The sequence below is a fragment of the Zosterops lateralis genome (assembly GCF_965231275.1).
Source record: "Zosterops lateralis genome assembly, chromosome: 1".
In the NCBI taxonomy this organism is placed as follows: Eukaryota; Metazoa; Chordata; class Aves; order Passeriformes; family Zosteropidae; genus Zosterops; species Zosterops lateralis.
In genome coordinates, this window is record NC_139762.1 from 37,653,079 (window position 1) to 37,675,084 (window position 22,006).

The following is a 22,006-nucleotide window of genomic DNA, read 5'->3' on the forward strand; positions in this document are numbered from 1 at the left end:
GATTGTAATTCTGTCCACTTCATAGGGACACTTGTGGTTGTGGAGATTTCGCACAGATCTCCACAAACAGTTTAGAAGCCACTGCTTCAAGTGATCTTCATATTTTAAGATCTGACACAAATATCCTGGAATTAGGGCTCCTTCCTCATCCCTGTTCAGGTCCTTTCATGTTTTATGGTCTGTGAGCAGTCCCATTCAAGGCTCCAGTCCTGAAGAGATTGAAGACTATTCCCAGCACATTAAATTCTTACAAGACAGGAGGCTTTGTATATACAGTCTGAAAACTTGTGTCTGAGCTACATACTTATGCATCTACAACAATTGCCACGCAGAAGAGCGGAAACAAAACTCAGGCCCAATCTCCCATTCCTTACTCTTACAAGTCATATTAAGAGATTACAATGCAATTGCTGATGTGAATAATATTAATGAGATCAAACACACAACTTTTATCAACAAGGCAAGAAAATCTAAGTAAGTGGCATAGTGGTTGAATGTTTATACTGTGCATAAGCTTCTCCTTTTATCCCCTTAAGAAGTGATTTTATTAAAAACAACGTACATTTTCAAACAAGTGCTGTTTTATTACTTAATATAGATCGTTCTCTCTCTTTTTGCTAAATCAAACAGCAAGTTTCCAGGCTTTCACAATTATTTTAGTACTTGATATCCTAAGGGATTGTCTTATTCAGTTTGCTTTATCTTTAATATACACTTGTGTTGTTTCTGGCTGCGAGATAACTCTATCCTTCCTAGCTTTGTAAATATTTTTCTGTATAGGTAATACAAGTCATACACAGGGTCTCAGCTGAGGTTCGGAAAGCATGGGGTAATATCTGCCCTTTAAGAAGGAACAGTTACAAGGCTAACCTCAGGCCTTTTGTGAGAAGTGATTAAAGAGTGCCCAGCTCAGAGAGACAGCAGTCTCCACTGACAACCTGGGCTACACATCTTAGCACAACAGCCAGCTCCGCTCCCAGCTGGCAGTGCCTGTGCCAGCAAAAAGGGTGCGTGCAGCTCCTGGAGGATGCCCTGCTGGGGCTGCCCTGAAACAGAGGGCAGCTCTTCCAAGCCTCAAGGTCTGGGTCTTGCATCCCCTCCTCTCTGTCCCTGACATGGTGCCCTTGTGCCAGCTCACCTGCGGAGCAGCACCCAGCCAAGGTCCAGTGGTCAGCAGGCCTGGTAGGAAAGCGCCTCTATGCTCTCCTTTCCCAAGGGTGGTGGGAGAGGGGCTCTGAAGGAAAAACAAACAAATATTGACTCACCCCGGTCTCAGCTGGGGTTAAAGTGGGATGAGGAATCCCCTTCCCTTCACTCCTACCCAGGATGAGCTGCTACTGCTGAGGGTTCTTGCTTAGTTTTCAAACAGCAGCACGACAAGATTGTCCTGCTCTGTTGGGAAGACCTTTGACACTGGTGCTACATGCCCCTGCCTTTTGGCCCTGGTGCCTGTCCAGCCAGGCACAGCCAGCACGGGGCTGGCCCTGCCCAGCACAGCTGCCTCTGTGCTACCACCACACACATTTGCAATTGCCCAGCGAACCAAAACCAGAACGGTGGGTGGTCGCACGGCCTCCTTTGAACTGCGGTGGTGGACGGCAGTGCACTCTTATCTTGCACCGGGAGACCTGTGTTTAGCCTGACCGGGAGGGAAGAAACACTAATTTCCTTTGCTCTGTTTAAAGCTTTATTTACTTAGCGCTCTGCGGGATTGGCCAAGGTAAACTAACCTGAATCTGTTCTGCTGGCACATGGATAATGTGGGAAGGCCTGTCACCATGGTGATGAACTGCATTGCTTTCTTGTTCATAAATGGCATCGCGTTCAGGCTGAGGAAGACTGAGGAACCTTCGGATCATGGAGAGATTTTCCCAGAGGGTCCTGTTCTCTGGTGATGGATCTTCTTTCCAACGTAACAGCTCACAGAGCCACCCCTTGAAGATAAAACCAGTAGAACATTAGGGGGTTTTTTTTGTCACACTGCAAGGGGCAAAATGAGGGTGAAATGAGTACTTTAGAGGCGCTACATTCCCTCACGCTCTCACCTGATCAAAAGGGCTTTCAATTGCTCAGGCTGAGTTTAAAGCAAACACCAATACACTACAAGGCTGCCCAGCCATTTCACAGACACTTACCAAGCATAGGCATTTTGGAAAGCACCTTCCACTTGGTCTCACACCACAGCACTCTGCTGTTTTTTGCCTGACTGTAAGGCTGCCTAACCTAAATCACAGCAGCACAGGAATCCTATAACTAGATGCAGTCAAACAATAACTTCTTAATTTCTGCTACAAGAAAAGGTTCCTCTGCAGGTGAACTTATTTCAAGTGATACATACCTGTTTCCAGATTGTCCTCACAGACCCAGAAAAAAACCAAGTCTCTCAGTTTTACATACAAGATTATTAGAGGTTGAGGGGAAGGAAGATGTGCCCTAGCTTCTGATACACCATTTATACATTTCCACATAAAGGGCAGCAAGGTGCCTAATAGTCTTTGGGACGCATAATATGAAGTCAGCTACAGAATCCCCTGCAAGAACTGAAGCAGTTGCTAATTTGCTTCCGAAAGAGATATATGAGTTCATCACGAAAATTTAATGTTTCCTTACATCTTCTTAAAATTTAATTGAGGATTTTTTTCTTAACTGTGCACTGGTAGTTCTAAAAGAGGAATGTAAACCCTCTAGCTAGGACAGTGTGCATCAGCAGAAATTTTCTAATATATTAAAATTTAGGAACAAAATATTACATGTATAAAACATGCATATTTCCTTTATTTTAGCTTCAAGGATCTGTTTTCAAAAACAGGTCCATGCAGTTTTATTTCTTAATGCTGTAGGAAAGATAATGTGACATTTTATTGAATCAACAAATAATATAAATGTACAGAAGCTTTTAGATCCTTTTTATATGTACCGGTAGTGGATTAATGGTTTATCCAGACTGGTTTACTAACAGATAGAATAGATACATAGATATTATATAGATATGTATTTTTTTGAAGATACTTATCTTCTTATCTTTAGCTAATAGTTAATAAATATAAATGCTTATACATATATATATATGCTAATATAAATAGTTAATGAATGCAGCGTAAAAATATTGCCGAAACAGGAAGAGTAAAAGTAAACAAATAATCGTAGTGCATTCATATTGTATATGAAAATATTTAGTGAGGTGTGCATAAAAAAATTGAAGTATATTTGCTTGGATATAAGTGGAAAACTGAACAAATGACACAGAAGAAAAAGCCCCCAAGTAACTATCAAAATGACAAATGTTATAGAGATGGTGGTAGCAGAGCTGAAAAAGCAAAAATTTAAATGGGGCCAAAATCTGCCAGGTGCTCATGAAGTGTGCTAGGGAGGGAGTGGAGACAGGGGAGAGCAAGGGCAGCAGAAGGGCTCCCCTACACCCTAGGGATGGAGCACCCTCCATTCCTTGACCATGCACTTAAGTGGGGATGCTGGGTATTGCCCCAGGGTTTAGCAAGAATACTTGGAAATGCAGCCAAATGCCTTCGCCCACAGCACACCACACTCAGCCTGTCCTAGCTGGAATTGTATGGCATGTTTTCAAAACAGTAGCAAGGGTCTCTGGAATATCACTGGAATGTATTAGCAGGGCAAGCTCTCCCTGCCCCTAACAAAAACAACATGTTGCTCATGGCTCTCTGCTCACTTTGCATCCACAGGGAAACTGAGTGCTGGACTATGCTCAACAGCAGTATTCACTTATTGCAGTAAGTTTAAAGTGGTGCACTCAGAAAGCAGAGGCAGCTTGTTGGGGATGGAGGAGAGAAGATGATGAAGAGAAACCCATCTAGATCTTTTAACTGAAAAGCAGTTACAAAATTCTTAATTAAAGAACCCCAAGGCCACAAACCATCCCATGCCAAATTGTAAAAATTGTCTTTCTTTTGGTTGTCTGGAATCTGCACTGTTTCACACTGAAACTGTTGGCTCTCTTTCTAATAGTGGTGAAACAAAGAGCAGAGCTGTCGATCATGACATTTTGGTGGAAGTTAAAAAAAAAAAAAAAAAAAGACAACCTGTCTCCACCCATGACACCTCTCCAAGGCATACACACAGGCTGGAAAAGAAGTTGCATCATGCATTTAGAAGCTGCACATGTTTTGTCTGCTGACCATGGGAATCACGGGTTTGTTTTTTCTTTAAAATATCCAGTAGAAAAAAAATCCTAGGCAATGACATTTTTTGTTGATTAAATATATTTCACAACAGTTTTTACTAAGAAATACCTTCTGTCCTTACTGTCTTTTCTGTTTCTGTATTTACTAGGTCAGACCTTATTTTTATTAACTACTGATAGCTAACATATTTCCAGTATTTTTCTTTCAATTTTTGCACTGAAATAATTCTTCTAATTCCTTATTGAAAATTATTTGATGAATTGTAACCTGAAACATGTCTCAGCTAGCCTTTCAGGGATTTTGAGATAATGAAGACAGATACTTCTTCCAGGGTACACAGAAAAGATTACTGTTCTACCAAAACGTCTCTATTCCACTTGGCATATTTTTAAAGAAGTAGACACACTCTGATGAAACATGGAAACAAACAACGGAATTCTTCTACAATTACAAGGATAGAAACTGTATTTTGGTCTTCATGGTTTATTTCTGTACATATTTATGAAAGTTGATCTCACCAATGTTCTCAGAAGAGATAGTGGATGGACAGCAAGAGAGGCTGTAGGGGCTTACTTTGTTAAGAGAGTGAGAACTTTATACCAATATGCTTTCTTTTGGTTCAAGACAAACAAATAAAAATAGAAGTATTTAATTTAGTTTTTCAGTTCAGAATTCTGTACATGTAATCAATCTCATTCATAAAAGTCACCTACATGAGAAAGTATGAAATGTTTTTACAAAATTTAGGAAAAGTAATCATCCGGACTTTTCTAATGGTTAATTTTAAGTTCTGTAAAATTCATAACTTTTGTTCCCATTTGATCTAAAAAAGTATGAAGTGCTGCAGATAATGCAAATGAATTTAGAAGTGAATGTAACATAGCTGGTTTTTCTCCTTTCACGCTTTTTTAAGTCTAGAGCAATTTCTGCCTAGCTTAATTTTTTTCTTGTCTTTTTAGTTTTACAGGAAGTGGAAATGACCACAAAATAATAAGGAAATATTTATAAATCAGATTAGATCACAACTGGTTTATACTGCATATAAAGTACATTGTTAAGAAAACAGCATTAAAATAATGAAGTTGATACATTTATGCAGAAAGGCAAACCCCCCAAAACTCAGAAATGACATTGGGAACAACCTTGATTTTAAAACAGAGTAAATTTGCCAGGCAACATTACACTGAATATAAAGAGAGTACAAAGCAAAATATAAACATTAGCCACATGTAAATATGTTTGGAGAACTTTCAGGATGTTACTACTTTTCAAACTGACAAAGTTTAATTTGACACCTTCTGTTCTAAAACCTTTGTTTCTATTCAAAATCACGCCTTTAGCTGCTATCAATCACTATGCTCTCCCTATTACTTAAAATACTGGCATGGGCCCTGGATAAGCTGAAAATGCCATGCAGATGAATTCTGAGATAATATGTTCAAACCTGTTATATACAACACAAATCCTGTAAAGTTATGTATTGTAAACCTACATTTATTGGGAACTAAAAGTCTTAAATCCATCTGCTACAAAGAAAATACTGTTATGCACTTTCAAATAACCAAGTACCATCTGCAAAGGTCTTGCTACAGTAAGCAAGAAAATGGTGAAAAAAAAAAAGATGCTAAACCTAAGATATTTAAAATAAATAAGAGTCTTCTGTCTGGTTTTCTGATAGGGATTTAGTAAAGAAACACAAGACATTAGAGGAAAAAAAAACCTGTGAAAGCTGAACTGCCAAACTATTGCAGGAAAAGCGCAAAGAGGATAACTGCCAAAACTTAGGCTCTGCAATACCCATGAGCATGCTTATTTTAAAGAAAGCATTTTATCTATATATCCAAATTCTATTCTTTACAGTTAGAACTCTGCTGTGCTTAAATAAAATCTTCTGCTCTTTCACATAGAGTTTCCAATAAAATATTCTTCCATTCTTTTTTATTGAAAGGAAAAAAAATCTACACTTCAGGTATAAATGCCTATCCTAATTACATCAAAGAGGATTACAATCAGGAAAAATGTTCTCTGGCCAAAGCTTTCCAAATCAGCAACATACACATCTAGTCTGAGTAGGGAAGGCTACAAGGTGAAGCAATTGAACTTGCTTGGCCAATTTGTTACAGTGATAATAATTTGCCAAATGATGAATATTTCTTACAGAATAACAACAACTTCAGCATTTTTTTAGAAAGGCTGTAGCTTAAATCCAAGAAGGGAAAACATTTTACACTATCAACACTAAGATGTGCTCAGGTTTTGGTTATAGTATATTTAAGATTATTTTGTATCATTCTCTGGGGCATATAGCATGATAAAAATATATGGTGTTAAAAGAAATCAATCTAAATAGGGAGGTATTTGATACAAACATTTTAGCAGGAAGTGTGAATTGCATTTCAGCATCTACCGTGAACAAAGACTAAGTACATAATCCATTAAACAGTACTTCTAACTAAAAAAAATTGAGTATTGTAGACTAAACTAAAGTAGGCATTTTGAATGAGCACATTTTCAGCAACTAACTAGAAAGCTAGCAATTTATCATTCAACAAATAATTTTCTACTTTTAAAAGAATCGGTAAGTGTTACTTATGCTAATGAAGACTGTTTTTAATCTGCCCACAAACATGCTAATAGAGGGCAATTTTTTATTATTTACAATGCTGAAGGCACTCCAGTTTATAGAACGCAGATATGAAATTACACTTGGTAAAATGGACTCTTAATTGTCTGAGCAATCCAAATCCTTCACCTTTAACAGGAAAGCTTATAAACAAAACAAAGGAAAAGAACTCACGGACTAAACTTTAAATATTGACTTTTTCTCCTTCAAAAGCCATCCAACTTGCTTTACAATCTCATTATTGTTCCAAAGGGCTGCACTCATCTTAGATACTTCTATTTCTTTACACAACAGATTCCACATACAAGGGAAGAAAAAGGGCCAACACAACCACTACCATACATGCATATAGTATTAGTCTTTAGTATTAAACTTGTGAGCTGCACAATGCGCACAAAGGTTGCTTTTGGAAAAGTCATAATACTTTGAGTGAGATACATAATGGTAGCAAAGGAGTACTGAAAGCATTTTAAATTATTTACTAGGTTAAAAGGGTGAAATGGTACTTTAAATACATCAAATTTCATCATCTGGGCCATTTTTTGGTGGCAAAGTGGTATTGATCTTTCCAAATGCTTAAAATTAACTATTTCCAGAAGGTCATTATTTGATTAAAGGCATTAAAGTTGAGGGCAAGAAATGATGCACTTTGTCTTCTTTCCCATTCAAATAATCATGTAATTTAATCAGAACTATCCCTTCATGTCCTGTAATAAAAATGTTTGTCTTAAGATATTGTTCTTTACCTAACATATTAACCTTTAAATGTTATGAAGTTCTTAAGAATAATCTCTGCTTAGAGAAGATTCTTCCATAATGCAATGAAAGGATCTCCAGCATTTAAATTGATAAGGCCAAATTTCCCCTACACGTTGATTGGAAAATGCATTAAACCCTTCAACTGAGATTTCTCACAGTGTTGAACAGGATCAAAAATTCAGGGAGTTCTGAATCAGTAAACTCATGCATATGGCATTGAGAAGCAAAAAATAAGCAAATGTCACTTCAGCACAAACAAATATGACCAATAAGTAACAATGGACATTGCTTTGATTTCTCTGGGAAATGTTTGTATTACATTTACATTATCTGAAAAAATAGAACAGAGAAAACAGGGAACACCCACTGCTGGGTAAGAACAGAGCATTTAATTCAAAATTCATTTTCATGCTAAGATCCCTTAAATCTGACTTCTTTCTGTGTGAAATACCTGTGGATTCAGATGTGGGAACAAGCCTAGATGACAAGAGCAGTTCTTTTTACCCTTAAATGTTATTCCGGAATTTCCTGCTGCAGGAAAATTTGTTCTGACTGCAGGTTTATCTTTCCTAAAATACATAAAGTGTCCTGGCTAGCTCCTATGCAAAGCTGAATAGACCTAAGTGCTTCACAGAAGAATTGAAGTCTATTTAAAAAAGGCCACAGGGTATTTTCATAAAAATCTGGGAAAACTAATAATCTACCAGACTTAGCAATTTTTGATACTGACCAAAACATTTTTTAGAGTTCATTTTAGCTTATTTTTTTTCCAAGAAATTTTAAGCACTGACTTCCTTCTGTGAAGCATACAGTTTTGCCTAATTTTAAAAAATGCAGTGAATATTCAATACTTTGGGATTTCCCTATTTTTTTAAGAAAATTGTGCATCTTGAACTTAGGAAGCAAAAGCTCATTTTCAGCTGGTTCCAGACGATGAGTAGATATACCAGCATATAAATTCTCTTCTTGATATGTGGCTTAAAGTGAAAATAAATGTCCCCAGAACAATGGTTGCATTAGTATTTTATTTACACTAATCAGCCTTAAGTTTCAGGCTTTGCCTTTGAGCATTGTCCTAAATCAGAGAAAGTTTGAAACCTGAATCTGTCCTTTATCTCCAGATATTCCTGGTTCATCTATTTTACTGGCTTCCATTACTAGAATGTTGAAAAGGGAAGACAGATGTGGATTTTAAGTAAATCTGTATCTACCATCATCATAGATGAGATTTGAAACTGAAAACTCCACAACCTCATAGGTAAACTTCACTGGCAGAAAAAAAGCTTCCTTTGAACAATACTCAGATAGATTATTCCATTACTTAACTTTCTTATCCAAACTATTATTCAGCTACACCATCTGTCTGCATGGTACCTCCACCTTTCATCTGTGTGGTGAAAAACAAATGACCAAATACCTGGCAATGGTACACAAATTTTCAGTGATATTTTCATCCCTCTGCCTTTTCCTCTCTCTAGCTGCAGCATTTCAAAGTTAAATATATATTTCTATTCTTGTAAATATCCAAACAAATAACTAGGAAAGGGGAAACATGCTAAAGCAACCTCTAAAATTCTATGACAAGCATCCAACAAGTACAGAAGCAAAATGACGTGGAGAGCTGTTATGTTGCTCCCACAGCCTTGTCAGCCCTACCAGCCCTACCACACCTCTGTTTCTACACTGAGCCATGGTGAGTAGCCAAAAGCCAGTGCCTGCAAAAAAACTAGCTAGATTAAGGTCTGAGGTTGTATCAAAACTGGTCTGTGTGTCCACTGTGTATGAGCACTGCCAACACCACCAGATCATGGACAGAAAAAACCTAACTTGTAACTCTAAACCTGACTGAAAACGTAAGTATCATTACTTTTTAGCTGAGTACAGAGGAAATTCAGTAATCTAAATGAAGGGCTTCTCTCAAGCTTATTTTCCCTGCTCTGAGCTTCCTTCACCTTTTCTTTCCCCTGTTCAAATATATCACTGCTTTCAATTACCTAGCAGTGATAGATAGGCACAAGTCCTCATCAAAACACAATGTATATACCTTTGAAAATCTTACATAAAATGCAAATACATTCAGATGCAAAAAAGAGAAAAAAGTCATAGATGCAAAAAATAATGGGTGAAGCTTTACCCTGCCTTCCTCTACTCCAGATCCTTAGTCTTTCACACTTGATTCAATTGGCATTGTAACCGTGAGAGAAGGTCTGAAAAAAATGGACTTAACAATAATTAAAAAAAGAAAAAAACAAAACAAAACAAAACAAAACAAAAAAACAAACAAAAAACAAACAAACAAACAAACAAAAAAAAAAACCAAACAAACAACAAAAAACCCAAAAAAAACCCACAAAAAAAACACACACACACAAAAAAAAAAAAAAACCACAAACACAAAAAAAACCACAAACAAACACAACCAAAAAACCCACCACCTGCTAATTATTAAATAAGCCAGTCTTAGTCTGGTACATTACTTTTTATAGTACAGTCATATAAAATGGGTCAGTGGGTTTCACACCGGGTGACTGATAGTATATAACCCTTTATCTTTTATTTAAGCAGAAAGAAGTACTGATTTCACTGCAATATCAATGTGTCCCTTGAAAGTAAATACAACCCTAAATTCAACCAGGACCTGTAACAGCCCACATTTATTTATTCTTAAACATGCAATCAATTTTGTATGGCAGCTATATCTGCAGTTTAGTTAGAGTCTTTAACAGAAAGAGCCTGGCAATTTTAAAAATCTTTTTTACTACTACCAATTTACAGTGAACAGCAAATGTTTATTATTACATTGCTTAAAGAGATTTAACATTTGCTTTGGGGAAAAGACCTCCAGTAAAAGAGCCATTGGGCCAAAGTGTCACTTTTGTAATTACTTATATGTTTACCCGTCATGTTGTTATATATTTAAAAAAAAAAAAATTATAATTTCCCAGATGGAGCCATTTAATTTCATGGCTTCTTGTCACATATTTTTTTCTTTCCAGAACTCATTTTGGATCAGGGGAAGATCTACCACACATTGAGGAATCACAGGCTCAGATATTTGGACTTCATTGTAAATGCAGTTCAGCTGACAAGATATTCCAACAAGTGACATCATTCCAAAACATACATAGCTCAAATCCATTCTCAGACATCCCTTCAAATTTTCACAGCCTAACTAAAAGCTTTCATATAGATTTGAATTAGACATTTAAATATTCTCAGAAAATGTCTCTTGCAGTTAAGCTGGATTCTGTGGCTCTCTGTTTCACTGTGAAGAGCACTTAATGCCCTGATAATGCCAAAGGTGAGAGGAGTCTTAAGAAAATTGAAAAGAAACTTTTCTCTGACTTTCCTCTCGATTTTGTTAACCACAGAAACAGTCAGAAAATTAATAACGTTCATTATCGCAAAGCAGATAAAAAACCCCACAAAAACACACCTTTAAAATTCACACCTGTGGGAGTTCAATGCCTCCCAGCAAATGAGAAGGGAGCAGCCAAAAGCATGTATCTCACCCATGGAAAAAGAAAGGCAGTGAAATCCTCAGAAAGCTAAAATACCCCTACTTGGAGCACAATTGCTTGCGGCAGAAACTTAAAACAATAGGAAAGCTGGATCAAAAAGGAAGCTGGAGAGATCAGGTTTCTCTCTCCTGGGTGGGAACCAACACAAGAGTGCTTCCAGGTAGTTTACCGTCAGGATGAGGTCAAGAACAGGCACAAGGGAAAAGTTCCTAGAGAGAGCAGTTCTGAGTGTTACAATTTTCCTCAATGGGCAAGAAGAGTGCCAACCCAGCTGAGTCTCAGTCCCAGCTGTATTTCCAGACAGCAGTTTCGGCAGTACCTTTTGCCCTGAAGTCAGGGGCTGCATGGAGCAGCATGCTTCTTCCTGCCCTGATCCCTCCCATCCTGTTCCTAAGGTGAAAAAGATCAATCGTTTTAGACTCTGTCCTTACATAAAACAGGAGTAGCAAATGATTTATCAGAGGTGAAGCAAACTGGCTCCCTTAAAGCAAAAAAATACCAAGAAACTAATAAAAGCCTTTCAGAGCTTATTATTTTTTTTAAAATAACTGGTCTTACATAAAAAGTGGAAAGTTCCTGTATCAGTAGAGCTTTCTCTTGCATCCTGGAGGTAGTAAAGATGCTAAGCACCAGGCTCAGCAAAATAACCAGTCACCTGAGTAAACCCACAGACGTTAACTGATATGCATCCAAACCCTACTAAATTTGGGTCCAAAATTTCAGGGAATTCTGCTATGGACTTCTCAGTCCAAACATCTTTGCTTCACAAGGATTCTGAAAACTGTATTTATACGCTTCTAAAATTCCATCCTGAAGTAAGGGAACATAACACGGCACAGGAATAAAAACGAGATGCCCCTCGAATAACAATGTGCTTTCAGATAGAATCTGGCGGATTTGAAATTAGATAAATATTTGCAAATTGGAATTTTCCCCACTTAGCTAGCTGCATGCCTGCTCTAGCCTATTCAATATATGCCAACAGTTCAGGCTAATGTGTAACCAAAAATCTGAAGTTTGACTTAGAGGTTAAATTTGAAGAAAATAAAAAAATGGATGCAATGAGAAATTATTAGGAACAGCAAAATAAAAATTTATCTGGAACAAAATAACATCTCCTTTCTCACCTTGCACCTAGAAATCCTGCAACATTCTTTCAGGGCGTAATGTGTTTTGAATTACGCAGTTTAACATCAAGGGAGAAAACACACATCTGTTATTTCTTACTCCTGCCTTTGCCCAGCAGCCCTTCACCTGATTTGTAATTGGTCACTCCTTTAACAAATTGGAGTTTGTTGCTTCCCAGACCGTTATTGTATATTTGTGTTTGCACAAGATGCCTTTTTATTCTCTGCAGCTACATATTTAGCAGCTCTCGGTTTTTCAGCAGGAATTCTACCCTGTCATTTCCTGTTTAGTTACGGGTTGAGCTCGCTTTTGTTTTCTGTGCTGTTTACTTGCTACCCTGCTTCCCCCACAGCCAGGAACCACAGGCTGCTCGCTAACTCCTCAGCCTCCTCCTCGCCTCTGCCACCACAGCTTTGTTTTCTTGTATGCCCCTAGTTAACTCTCATGCAGCTCACTTAAACTTTTCCCCTTTTTATAGTTAAAACACTGATATACTCAATCTTCAAAAGCCTCCTGAATCAGTGATCTTCTCACAGAAGGCACAAGCAACCTGAGAAATCCAGAGTATGAGGTTTTTTTGCTGCCTAAATCCCTGTCATCATGGAGAGAAAGGAATGATGCTTCACCCTCAAAGACAGCAGTGCCGGTGACCAGACCAGCAAAGGCCAAGGACATGGAGTGCCCACACTGTACCCCCCACACAAAGGAATATATGTACAAAATCATAGTGTGTGTGGGGATGTGCCTAGCACAGGATTCCAGCAGGCAGGGGACAGGGGTTGGACAAAGGGGTAGGATAAAGAGGCAGATGGAACAAGAGCGGGTGGTGAGGGTGTTTAAAGGACAGGAAGGGGTGGGAAAGTCCAAGAAGAACTCAAGAAGAACTAAGAGAAGAGCCATACTGAGAGGAATAAGAGAAGGTGCTGAGATTAAAACAAAACAGAAGGTGAGGGTATAGAAAACAGGAAGAGAGATTAAGAAAATCCATCCTGCCAGAAAAAGCACCTCTTGTCAGGCAGACAGCAGGTGCTGCCTGGGGAAGAGCTGATTCACACATCTGGAGTGTAGGAACCAGAACACCTCTACCTAAGAAAGAAAAACTAAAAATAAAAGACTCAGAGGAGGTGGGAAAGGGTGCCATACTTTCTTCTTTTGGCAATCCACTGCTTCCCAACTGCATGATGTTTTTTGAATAGCTTTCTGGAGAAACGAGTGCTGTATTTCCAGATCTTTGCAAGAATCTCAACAGTTCATTTCTGCATTGCTTCATCCAATATGAGCCCTTCCTGTCCTCCTCTCTATCTTACTTTAGACTTATTTTTGTGATATCTGCAGCCACAGAACTTCCAAGGCTTTGCCTGCACCTCCAGAATAAGACTTTCACTTTTTCGGGGCCTGCATGGATCCTGGGGGAGTCACTAACAGAGGTGGCACTGCCATGCAGTGAGGGACACTGATAGGACACCTGTACTGACCAACTCAGCTCTGGGGAACTAGTAATGCAGTCAGTAGCTGCTGGCCAACTGGTATGAACACGGTCTTTAACCTTGTCTGCAGAAGCCAGAGGGGCCACCTGCATAGCCAAATTTCCTGCTATAATCTGCAACTTCAGTGGCTCTCAAAACCTGTCGTATTCACTTTCTTGTGACTGACTTCAAACACTGAGTCTTGGCTCCCTGGCTTTTGCACATTCAGTATTGCCACTGCATCACAAATTACTGCCAATGGATAAAACAACCTCTTACTAAAGCTACTTTTTTTTTTTAAACCTCCTCTGGAAGCCTTATTACAGATTAGATTTGATGAATTTCTATCCAATGCACCACTCCTCCCGCCTGACAATACCTGGAACTGCTTTCGGAGAATCTGCTCAGTTCCATTCTGCACACTTACATTATTTTCCTTGCTGTAAAAATTGTTTTAGAGTCTTATAATTAAAACTTTCTATCAAAATAGCGTAATTTTTTTTCTCTGTGTAGGAAAACTAGCCAACTGTGATCTACTAAAGAGTAGATAGCTTAAAAAAACACCTTACCAAGTACTGATGGCTGTTTAATTAGGGAAAGCTGAACAATTTACCTGAAAAAGTGGATTTATGAAAAAAAGCAAAGCAATTTACAGAAATTTCTAGTTTCCTAAAACGTGTTTTCATAAGAAAATATTTAATTTTTCATTATTTGTTTTCAAAAGAAATATTGGAATATTTTAATACAAAAACCAATCAATTCTCCATTTGCCAAAATTTTTAAACACTTTGAGGATCCTTTTTTATAAAGAATCTTTTCCCCAAAGTTAGAGGTACAGGGAAGGGTTAGCAAGGAGATAAAATCCATGGTAAAAAACTTTGGCAGAAAATTTTATTTCTGCTAAATTTAGGTAGCAGTGAAAACTACATTTTTTTTGGTTAGAAGCTCTTCTTAAAGCGAGGTGTTTTCTGGCATGTTATTTTGAAAAACAGCACAGTAAGATGATTTCTTTAATAAATGGGCATAAACCCCAGAGATTATAAAGTCTCAGAATGAGTGACAAACCCCCGTGCGGTATCTGATTTCTTTGCCAAAACAGAAAAGGTTTTTAATAAAGGTCAGGGAGAAATAATCTCCAAAGACAGCAGTGTCTCTTCCCCCTGTATGTTTACTCTTTTATTTCACCCCTTTACAGCTAAAGGCAGACCTTAACACACACACACACACACAAAAGGAAACAACAACCAAAGAGGAGGGGGAAAAAAAAAAAAAGCCTGAAATTTTAGTTACACCACATGTGGTTTTCATTTGTGAAAAATGAACAAGCTGTTTGTGGTTAAACTGTCTAATCTGCTGTTATCAATCTAGCACTGCATTCAAGATTTACAGGATACATCAGCTTCTGTGCCACATTAGCTGTAAAAGGGAGAGGGGGTGGGAGGAAAAAGGAGGAGGAGAGAGTTTATCCTGAGGAATAATATTTCCAATGCAGCCACACTCACACTACATCTGGTTGTGCTGGTAGCGGCAGTTAAATTGAAATATTTCACAGCGTGTGTCAGAAACATGCAGAATGGTAATTATGACAGATCTGATTAAGCCTGAGTGCCACTAGCTCCCTGGCCAGCTCTGGTTGTGCAGGTGTGACCTTGTGCGTGCCTGCGTGTGTAAATAAAATTAATTACAAGCGAGAGGGCGAAGGCTTCGGTGACATCACAAAGCGGAGAAACTCCCAAGGGGGAGACCTAATGGAATATTTTCCCTCAGTCTAATAATACAGTTCATATTGACTTGAGGTAATTAGTGGGATCATTAAAGCAGTTTTCCCGGCGTATTTGGCTGCCTGATCAGATTAGTGAAAATGTTCTTCAGAACAAGCCCTGTGTGGTCTGCCAGAGAAGGAGGAAATAAAAAGCAACAAAGCATATTTTGGAATGATAAGCAGCGCCGGACTTTTTGCACGGCATTTTGCAGGGCCGGCCCCGGGAGCCTGGGTGCCTGACTCTCCTGACCAGTTCAATCTTTCATCCCAGGTGCACATGCTCCTGCTGCACATCACCTGAGACTTTAATTTTTGTTCCTCTATACTTCAAAACTGTGCCATTTCTACTCCCTCAATGCTTAAAAAAATCAGATAAAAGGCTTGTGGGAGTGCAAGCCCTAGAAGAAATACATTAAGATAACTGGGGGAAGGTAGAAGAATAAATACGTGATCAGCTCCTCCCCACTTCTCCCCAAAAGTCTAACAGAAGACTGAAGGACTGGACTGAGAACCAGTAATGTTTTCATTTCCTAACAAGCTTACCCCAGCAGAAAAAAAAGGGGGGGAAAAAAAGCAAAAAGTTTAACCATGATATAAAGTCTTCCACAGTAACAGAACACAGAGCCCTAATCAAGAAATGGACCATTTGTTTAAAAACAGTCTATTGAGCATGCTCTACCTTGCAAATGGAATATGCCAAGCTCTGTCACAGATGGCAAGCTTTGACAGTTCCCATCCGTAGCGTCGATACTCGACAGTTCAGCACAAGATCAGTGACATTCTGTCTCATTAGAGCCACGCTAATTATCACAGCTAGTTTCAGGGGAAACCATGTGTTGCAATGGTCAATTTGAAGGAGTCTGTGCATCAACAAACTGGTAATAAGGATCAGACACCTTATTATATGACAGCATGCTGCCTATGATCTGATTTACTGAATCAGAGGTACTGAGGCAACACTGAAGCCTGATGGGTTATGGAATTGCGTGTACACAATGTGTAGCTAAAATATGCTTTAAAAATAAAAGGGAGCTATATAGAAACAATACAAATAAAATTTTTTAAATGGTGAAGTTATAATATGGAGTTTTTTTATTTGACATTAAGACATGCAGAGATGCTAGAGATCTTGTCAGCCAGTTTTATCCTTAATCAAATTATATAAGATAAATAATTCAAAATGAAAACTGTAAAATTATGGATTATGCTAAATTATAATTCATTCCATACTCTGATTTTTCAGTTTCAATAACATGTACCAAACATTCCTTATGTTGTGCCGTCTTGCTGCTTTAACATAATTTTATATTTTGTAAAGAGCTTTCTCTTCTTGGCTCTCTTTTTTCATTTGTACATTTAATGACTTAAACTTGTACTTCTCCAAGCTTCTCTCACTCATTTATGCTCTTTCCACCAGACAAAACCATCCAACCAAAACCCCCCACTCTGCTGTTCCTAGACACCTGCGGGCCACATCCTGCCAGGCACTCAGCGTTCCCGCGCCTCCCAGGGACGTGCCACGGGCTGCGGCCACGAGAGCGTTAAGCACTAACTCCCAACCAGAGCAGGGCAGGTGTGCACCGTATCCCTCCAGGGAAGCTCTCCTCGGGGCTCAAATACACTCAGTCTCCTGAAGCTGCTACCTTTAAACAGCAGCATTTGAACAGCTCCTGCTGCCACCCGCCTGGCTGGGAACCTCCAGCTCAGCCGATGTGACCCCATGTGTAAAGCATGCTCAGGAAGCATATTTTTTCATCACTGTGTCAACAAATCTAGCCTCTGCCTTATGTGTTGAAATGGCTACCTGGCTCCAAGAAGCTGTTTGAAGAGGTCAATATATTCCTCTTACCAATTAAATATTTTCCATTCTGTATCTGTTTCTTTCTTTTTTATTTCTGTTTTCTTATTTGAGGTTTTAGTGCCTTTTTCCATCTCCTCTACATAGATTTACTTGGGTAATTGCATGCTGATGTGAACCACCTTGAAGATTTTCAGGTGGTTTCTCTCCAGTGCATCTTTGTTGATTCATGAAGCTGCTGTCTATTCTTTATTAGGGGGGAACCCAAGGCTCACCGAAGTAAAGCCACTCCACCAAAGCCATAGCAATAATGTGGGATACAGTCAGGATCAATTCCAGCCCTTTCTTGGGTCTACCATGATCAAGAGATAAGAGAATCAACTAAACTCAATTTTTCTACCCTATTTCTGACTAGTAATTTTTTTAAAAAAAGCTAAGAAAATTTCCTGATTATAGATAATATCTTTCATTTCTGACAGGAGATGTTGTAAAAGAGACTAGGACATGGGGGAGAGGAAGGACATGGAACATTCATTTTTTTCCCCCACCAGAAACCTGAAAATCTTTTTTCCTCCGACCTGGGCAAGACAGAACATACTATGACTCTGTAACTTGATATTTTGTGAAAGAAACAAATCAGCTCTATCTGCCAAGTTTCACAGTTTCACTGAATGACATGCCGCTTTATGGGGCAATTCTTGATTGCATGCAAAAGCCCATCTTGCTTTCTGAGTTCACACTCTTCCTCTTGCATCCCTGCTGACACCGATCCCACCCCGACTCCTGCTGCTCATGGCACCTCTTCAACTGCCAGAGCAATCACCCCCAGGCAATGAGGGAGGAGGAAAATAACATTAAAAAATAATAAAAAATAGATGCTGTTGTGTGTTTTTGCAGCTAATGTTTTCTAACTACTGTATCTAGCCTTCACACCAGGGCAAGGGGTTTATTTCCAGGTGGACCAGAGAAACAACAGACTTCCAGAGTACATTGTGTTTCCACCTCGCGTCTCTCTGTGCAGCATCTCTCCCTGCTCCACAGAGAATCCATTGTACACTGAGGTTCGGGGGGGATGGGGGGGAAGAAGGTTTTTAAGCCAAGATTTAAACCCAGGAAGTGACTCAGCTGCTCTGAGGGAGACAAAGGCAGGAGAGAACTCGATGGAGAGCAGGGTGGTGGGCGAAGGACTGAGCCCCCTTCTGCCCTGCAGGTTGCACCCCTCTGGGCAGCCTGAGGTGCAGTGCCCTGAGGAAACAGCTTTTGGGAATTAATTTCAAGATTCCCTCCTAAAGCCACATTGTTACCAGAGGGTTACTCTTGGTGATAAAAAGGTTTCTTTTCCTCCAGCTGGAAAATAGTTGAATAGATTGTTCTATATCTGCGGTAATGGCATGTTACATCTCTGTGCCAGATCCACAATACCGTGCTTGTTCAGTGTGGGAAGCTGTTTAAAAATGACTTTCCTATTAGAGTATATAGCTTAGTCTCTAGATGGAAAAAGCCAGATCAAAGATATAGCATTTATAAAACTGCTGGTTAAAAAGATAAAAGTGAGATAACAGACATCAATTTTTCACTATAAATCTTTAGGTTTACTACAACATTAAAATTTCCAGTAAAAGCAGGGTTTTATATACCTGAACTCTAATGGCCTATTCTGAAAATATTTATGTCAGGAAAAGCATGGTATTTGCATGCCAAAAGCATTTTTAGTGCCAATGTTTAGCATTCCCTTCCTATTTAACTCCTTCCCATCTACTCACGAGTGCTAGATGCTCTGCATAGTGCCTACCGTCGGATCTCCTCACACAGCCTCCTGGAGGAGAACACTCCGGGTGTGTACAAAGGCAAAAAGTCAAACGCTTCTAATTAAATAGCACTGCATAAAATACTTGCCTGATGGCTCAGGATGGAGTCTCTAGCACGGTCTGAAACCCATGATTTTACCTTCACACTTTGTACATGAAAGTACTACTAACCAAAGCGAAAGACAGCGACAGAAGGACAGGAAACTGGGCAACACAACACAACAGCTCAGAAGTAACAGGTCAGAACTCTACGTCATTAGATGAGATTTCTGGCGGTATGGGTAGTACTCCATTAAATTTATTTTAAAATCAAAGCATGATTCTGTGAGAACCAAGTGCCTCACCTTCCACATACAGGCATTTTCATTTGGTGAGAAGGGAGGGCATCTGGCACCTATAGGGCCATAAAGAACCATTGGCAGGATTGATGCTGCAGAAGAATACTGATTTTACCCATTTATTTTACTACAAATTAAACTTTTTTGGGTAAATAATGCAGGCTAGCGGCCTTAAACTGTAATGCACGAGACTCTTGGAGGTACGGAGCTTGATATTACTTCAGTTTTTGCAAACTGTATTTTCCTAAATTTAAGAAAGATTTATCAATTTAACTCAATTTGATTTTCAACAAAGCATTGCTTTCTTCCCTGCTTCATACTAGCATGTGCAAAGCATTGCTTTCTTCCCTGCTTCATACTAGCATGTGCAAGTCACAGCTTTTCAGGATAATCCAAAACATAAATCTAACTTCTCAAAACATAGCAAACATACAGAAATGCTACAAGTCCCTACCTGCCTTATCTCTCAGGGCTCTTAGGTCTGAGAGTTTTGTTTGCTTGTTTATCTGTTTTTATGGGATAAAATTAGATTTCAGCATCTGTCACCATCAAGAAAAACTCATCCCTGGCTCCCACATGAGAACATCGTAACCACTGCACAGTTACTGAACCATGACACCTTAATGATCATTACACAAATCAACTTTTTTTTTTTTTTTTAATTTAAATAACAAAATTAAGAATGTGCTTCCATAATTACTCAAATCAGACTTTCAGGTAATAAATTTAATAAAAAACCCAATATTATGAAATTGTAAAAGTAATGTATGCCACACAATTTTATGTGTGGATTCTTTTAATTTAGAGTTATTCAGGTGTGCTGACTAAATTTTAGCAAATAATACTGTTGGCATTGCCACTCTACCATTAAGAACGAACAACCTGCGAGAAGAGACAAAACACTTGGTAAACCTTTCTGTCTTCTTTTTGTGTGCATTTTTGCAAAGCTCTCTTTTCAACATAATCTAACAAAAACCTCACGCAGGCCTATTAAACAGACAGCCTATAATAAAACCACAAGATTTTAAACACGGACATTAGGTGCTTTGCCAATTAAATTTCTAAAACTCCCCAAAGATATGATGTATTCCATGAATTTGAATTATATTATCTTCCTTAGTTCCTCAGTATAATCGTATTAACTTTTTAAGTATATATTTTGAATTTAACAGATTTTTAATTTATTCTGTAGATAATATATCAATCCTTAAAAACACAGAAGCTTAAAATGTATACAGAATGTATGCATACCTGTATGGGAAAAGAATTCAACACTTGAAGGAATGTCCTAGGTGTGTCCTCAAACACATTGAAACCCATGTACCAGATAGGCCCTTTCCGTTGGGAAAGCCAACAAGCTGCCAGCAAAGTGCACCGTGAAACTTCAAGCAGGCAAATCAACCTGAGCCAACACATGATCTCTCTAACAGCCCTGCAACCTCTGCCAGATCCCACGACCTCTGCCACACCACGCCCCAGCACCCGGCTGCTTTGTTGAGCATCAGGTTCACATGCAGTTGGTCCTCCATCACTCAGGAGGATTTAAAAACAAAACTGTTAATCAACACATTATTTTCTAATATGTTTCCTCCAGACTTTTCACTGTAATGAAGTGATTATCCCAGGATTTCCAGTTCTACTCTTGCCAGAGGCACTAACACCGTGCAAGGGAAGTTGCTTGTTTTTTACCTTGGCGCTGCCCAAATAGGAACTCCTGTAGCGCATCATTTAATAGCAATTCTGTGCAAAGCATGCCAGTCAGCAGAACATTATCTGCAGTCTCCTGGCTCAGGCAAGCCCAGCCACCTTGCAGATGCTGGCTGCTTAGACATCCAATCTAATGTTGCCCCAAATCAGTTTATTAAAAAAAAAAAAAAAAAAAAAAAAAAAAAAAAAAAAAAAAAAATAGACAAGGCCTTACAGCAAACAACCAAACAACCAAACTTTGTCCCCTCGCAGAGCTGGGTTAGGTCACATATGGTTTTATATCACAACTCCAGACTGCACTTAGAAATTAATCAAGTTTTTATATCCAAAAATAAGATAAAACCAGCAATGTTCAGTTTTAGCAATATTTAAAAACAAAAGTGTTAAAACATAATTTTTTAATATGTGTCCTTCAGACTTTTCACTATAACTGGGGTTATCTCAGGATTTCTAGTTCTTAGTATGTAACCAATGTTTCCAAATTAAAAAAATATCAGTAAGAGATCTCTCAAGAGAGGTTCTTTTAGAGAATATGTTTGAACAAACCTCTTTTTTGTGCAGGAGAGACTCTTTTGCCCCAAGAAATGTTTACTTGTACCACTGAAGAGCTCCAATGAACAATCTTTCACAATACATGTATCTCCTTTAATATGTGGCAGTGCTATATATTTAAATATTATTAATTGGGTTACTAGCAGTCAGCTAGTTCAAGAAGACCCAACACATCCTAGTCTACCTAGGAGGTTACTTCTGCCAAGCAGCTTTCTAGTACAAATGACACTTTATCAAACTATAGACCTGAAAGTTTGCTAGACACATAAATTAACTTTGCATTGCTGAAACTGGGGAGAAAAATAACTCCTGAGACCAAAGGTATAATCACCAGATGGAAAAGAACTATGTCTTTGGTGTTGTTTTCTGTACTTAGTAGCAAAGTTT

The 22,006-nt window shown here is 38.6% G+C and overlaps 1 protein-coding gene across 6 annotated transcripts in view; it reads right to left on the minus strand.

Moving 5' to 3' along the window:
* SATB1 (SATB homeobox 1) overlaps positions 1-22,006 on the minus strand; it is a 92,382-nt gene that overhangs the window by 3,089 nt on the left and 67,287 nt on the right. For 5 of the 6 annotated variants that reach the window (XM_083871589.1, XM_083871585.1, XM_083871588.1 and 2 more), the window contains 2 exons: positions 1,731-1,934; positions 1,139-1,234 (listed from right to left, as the gene is read on the minus strand). In XM_083871589.1, coding sequence (XP_083727715.1) covers positions 1,139-1,234; positions 1,731-1,934 — 300 coding nt within the window. The remainder of the gene's footprint in view (positions 1-1,138; positions 1,235-1,730; positions 1,935-22,006) is intronic. The other variant, XM_083871590.1, reaches the window with a different exon arrangement.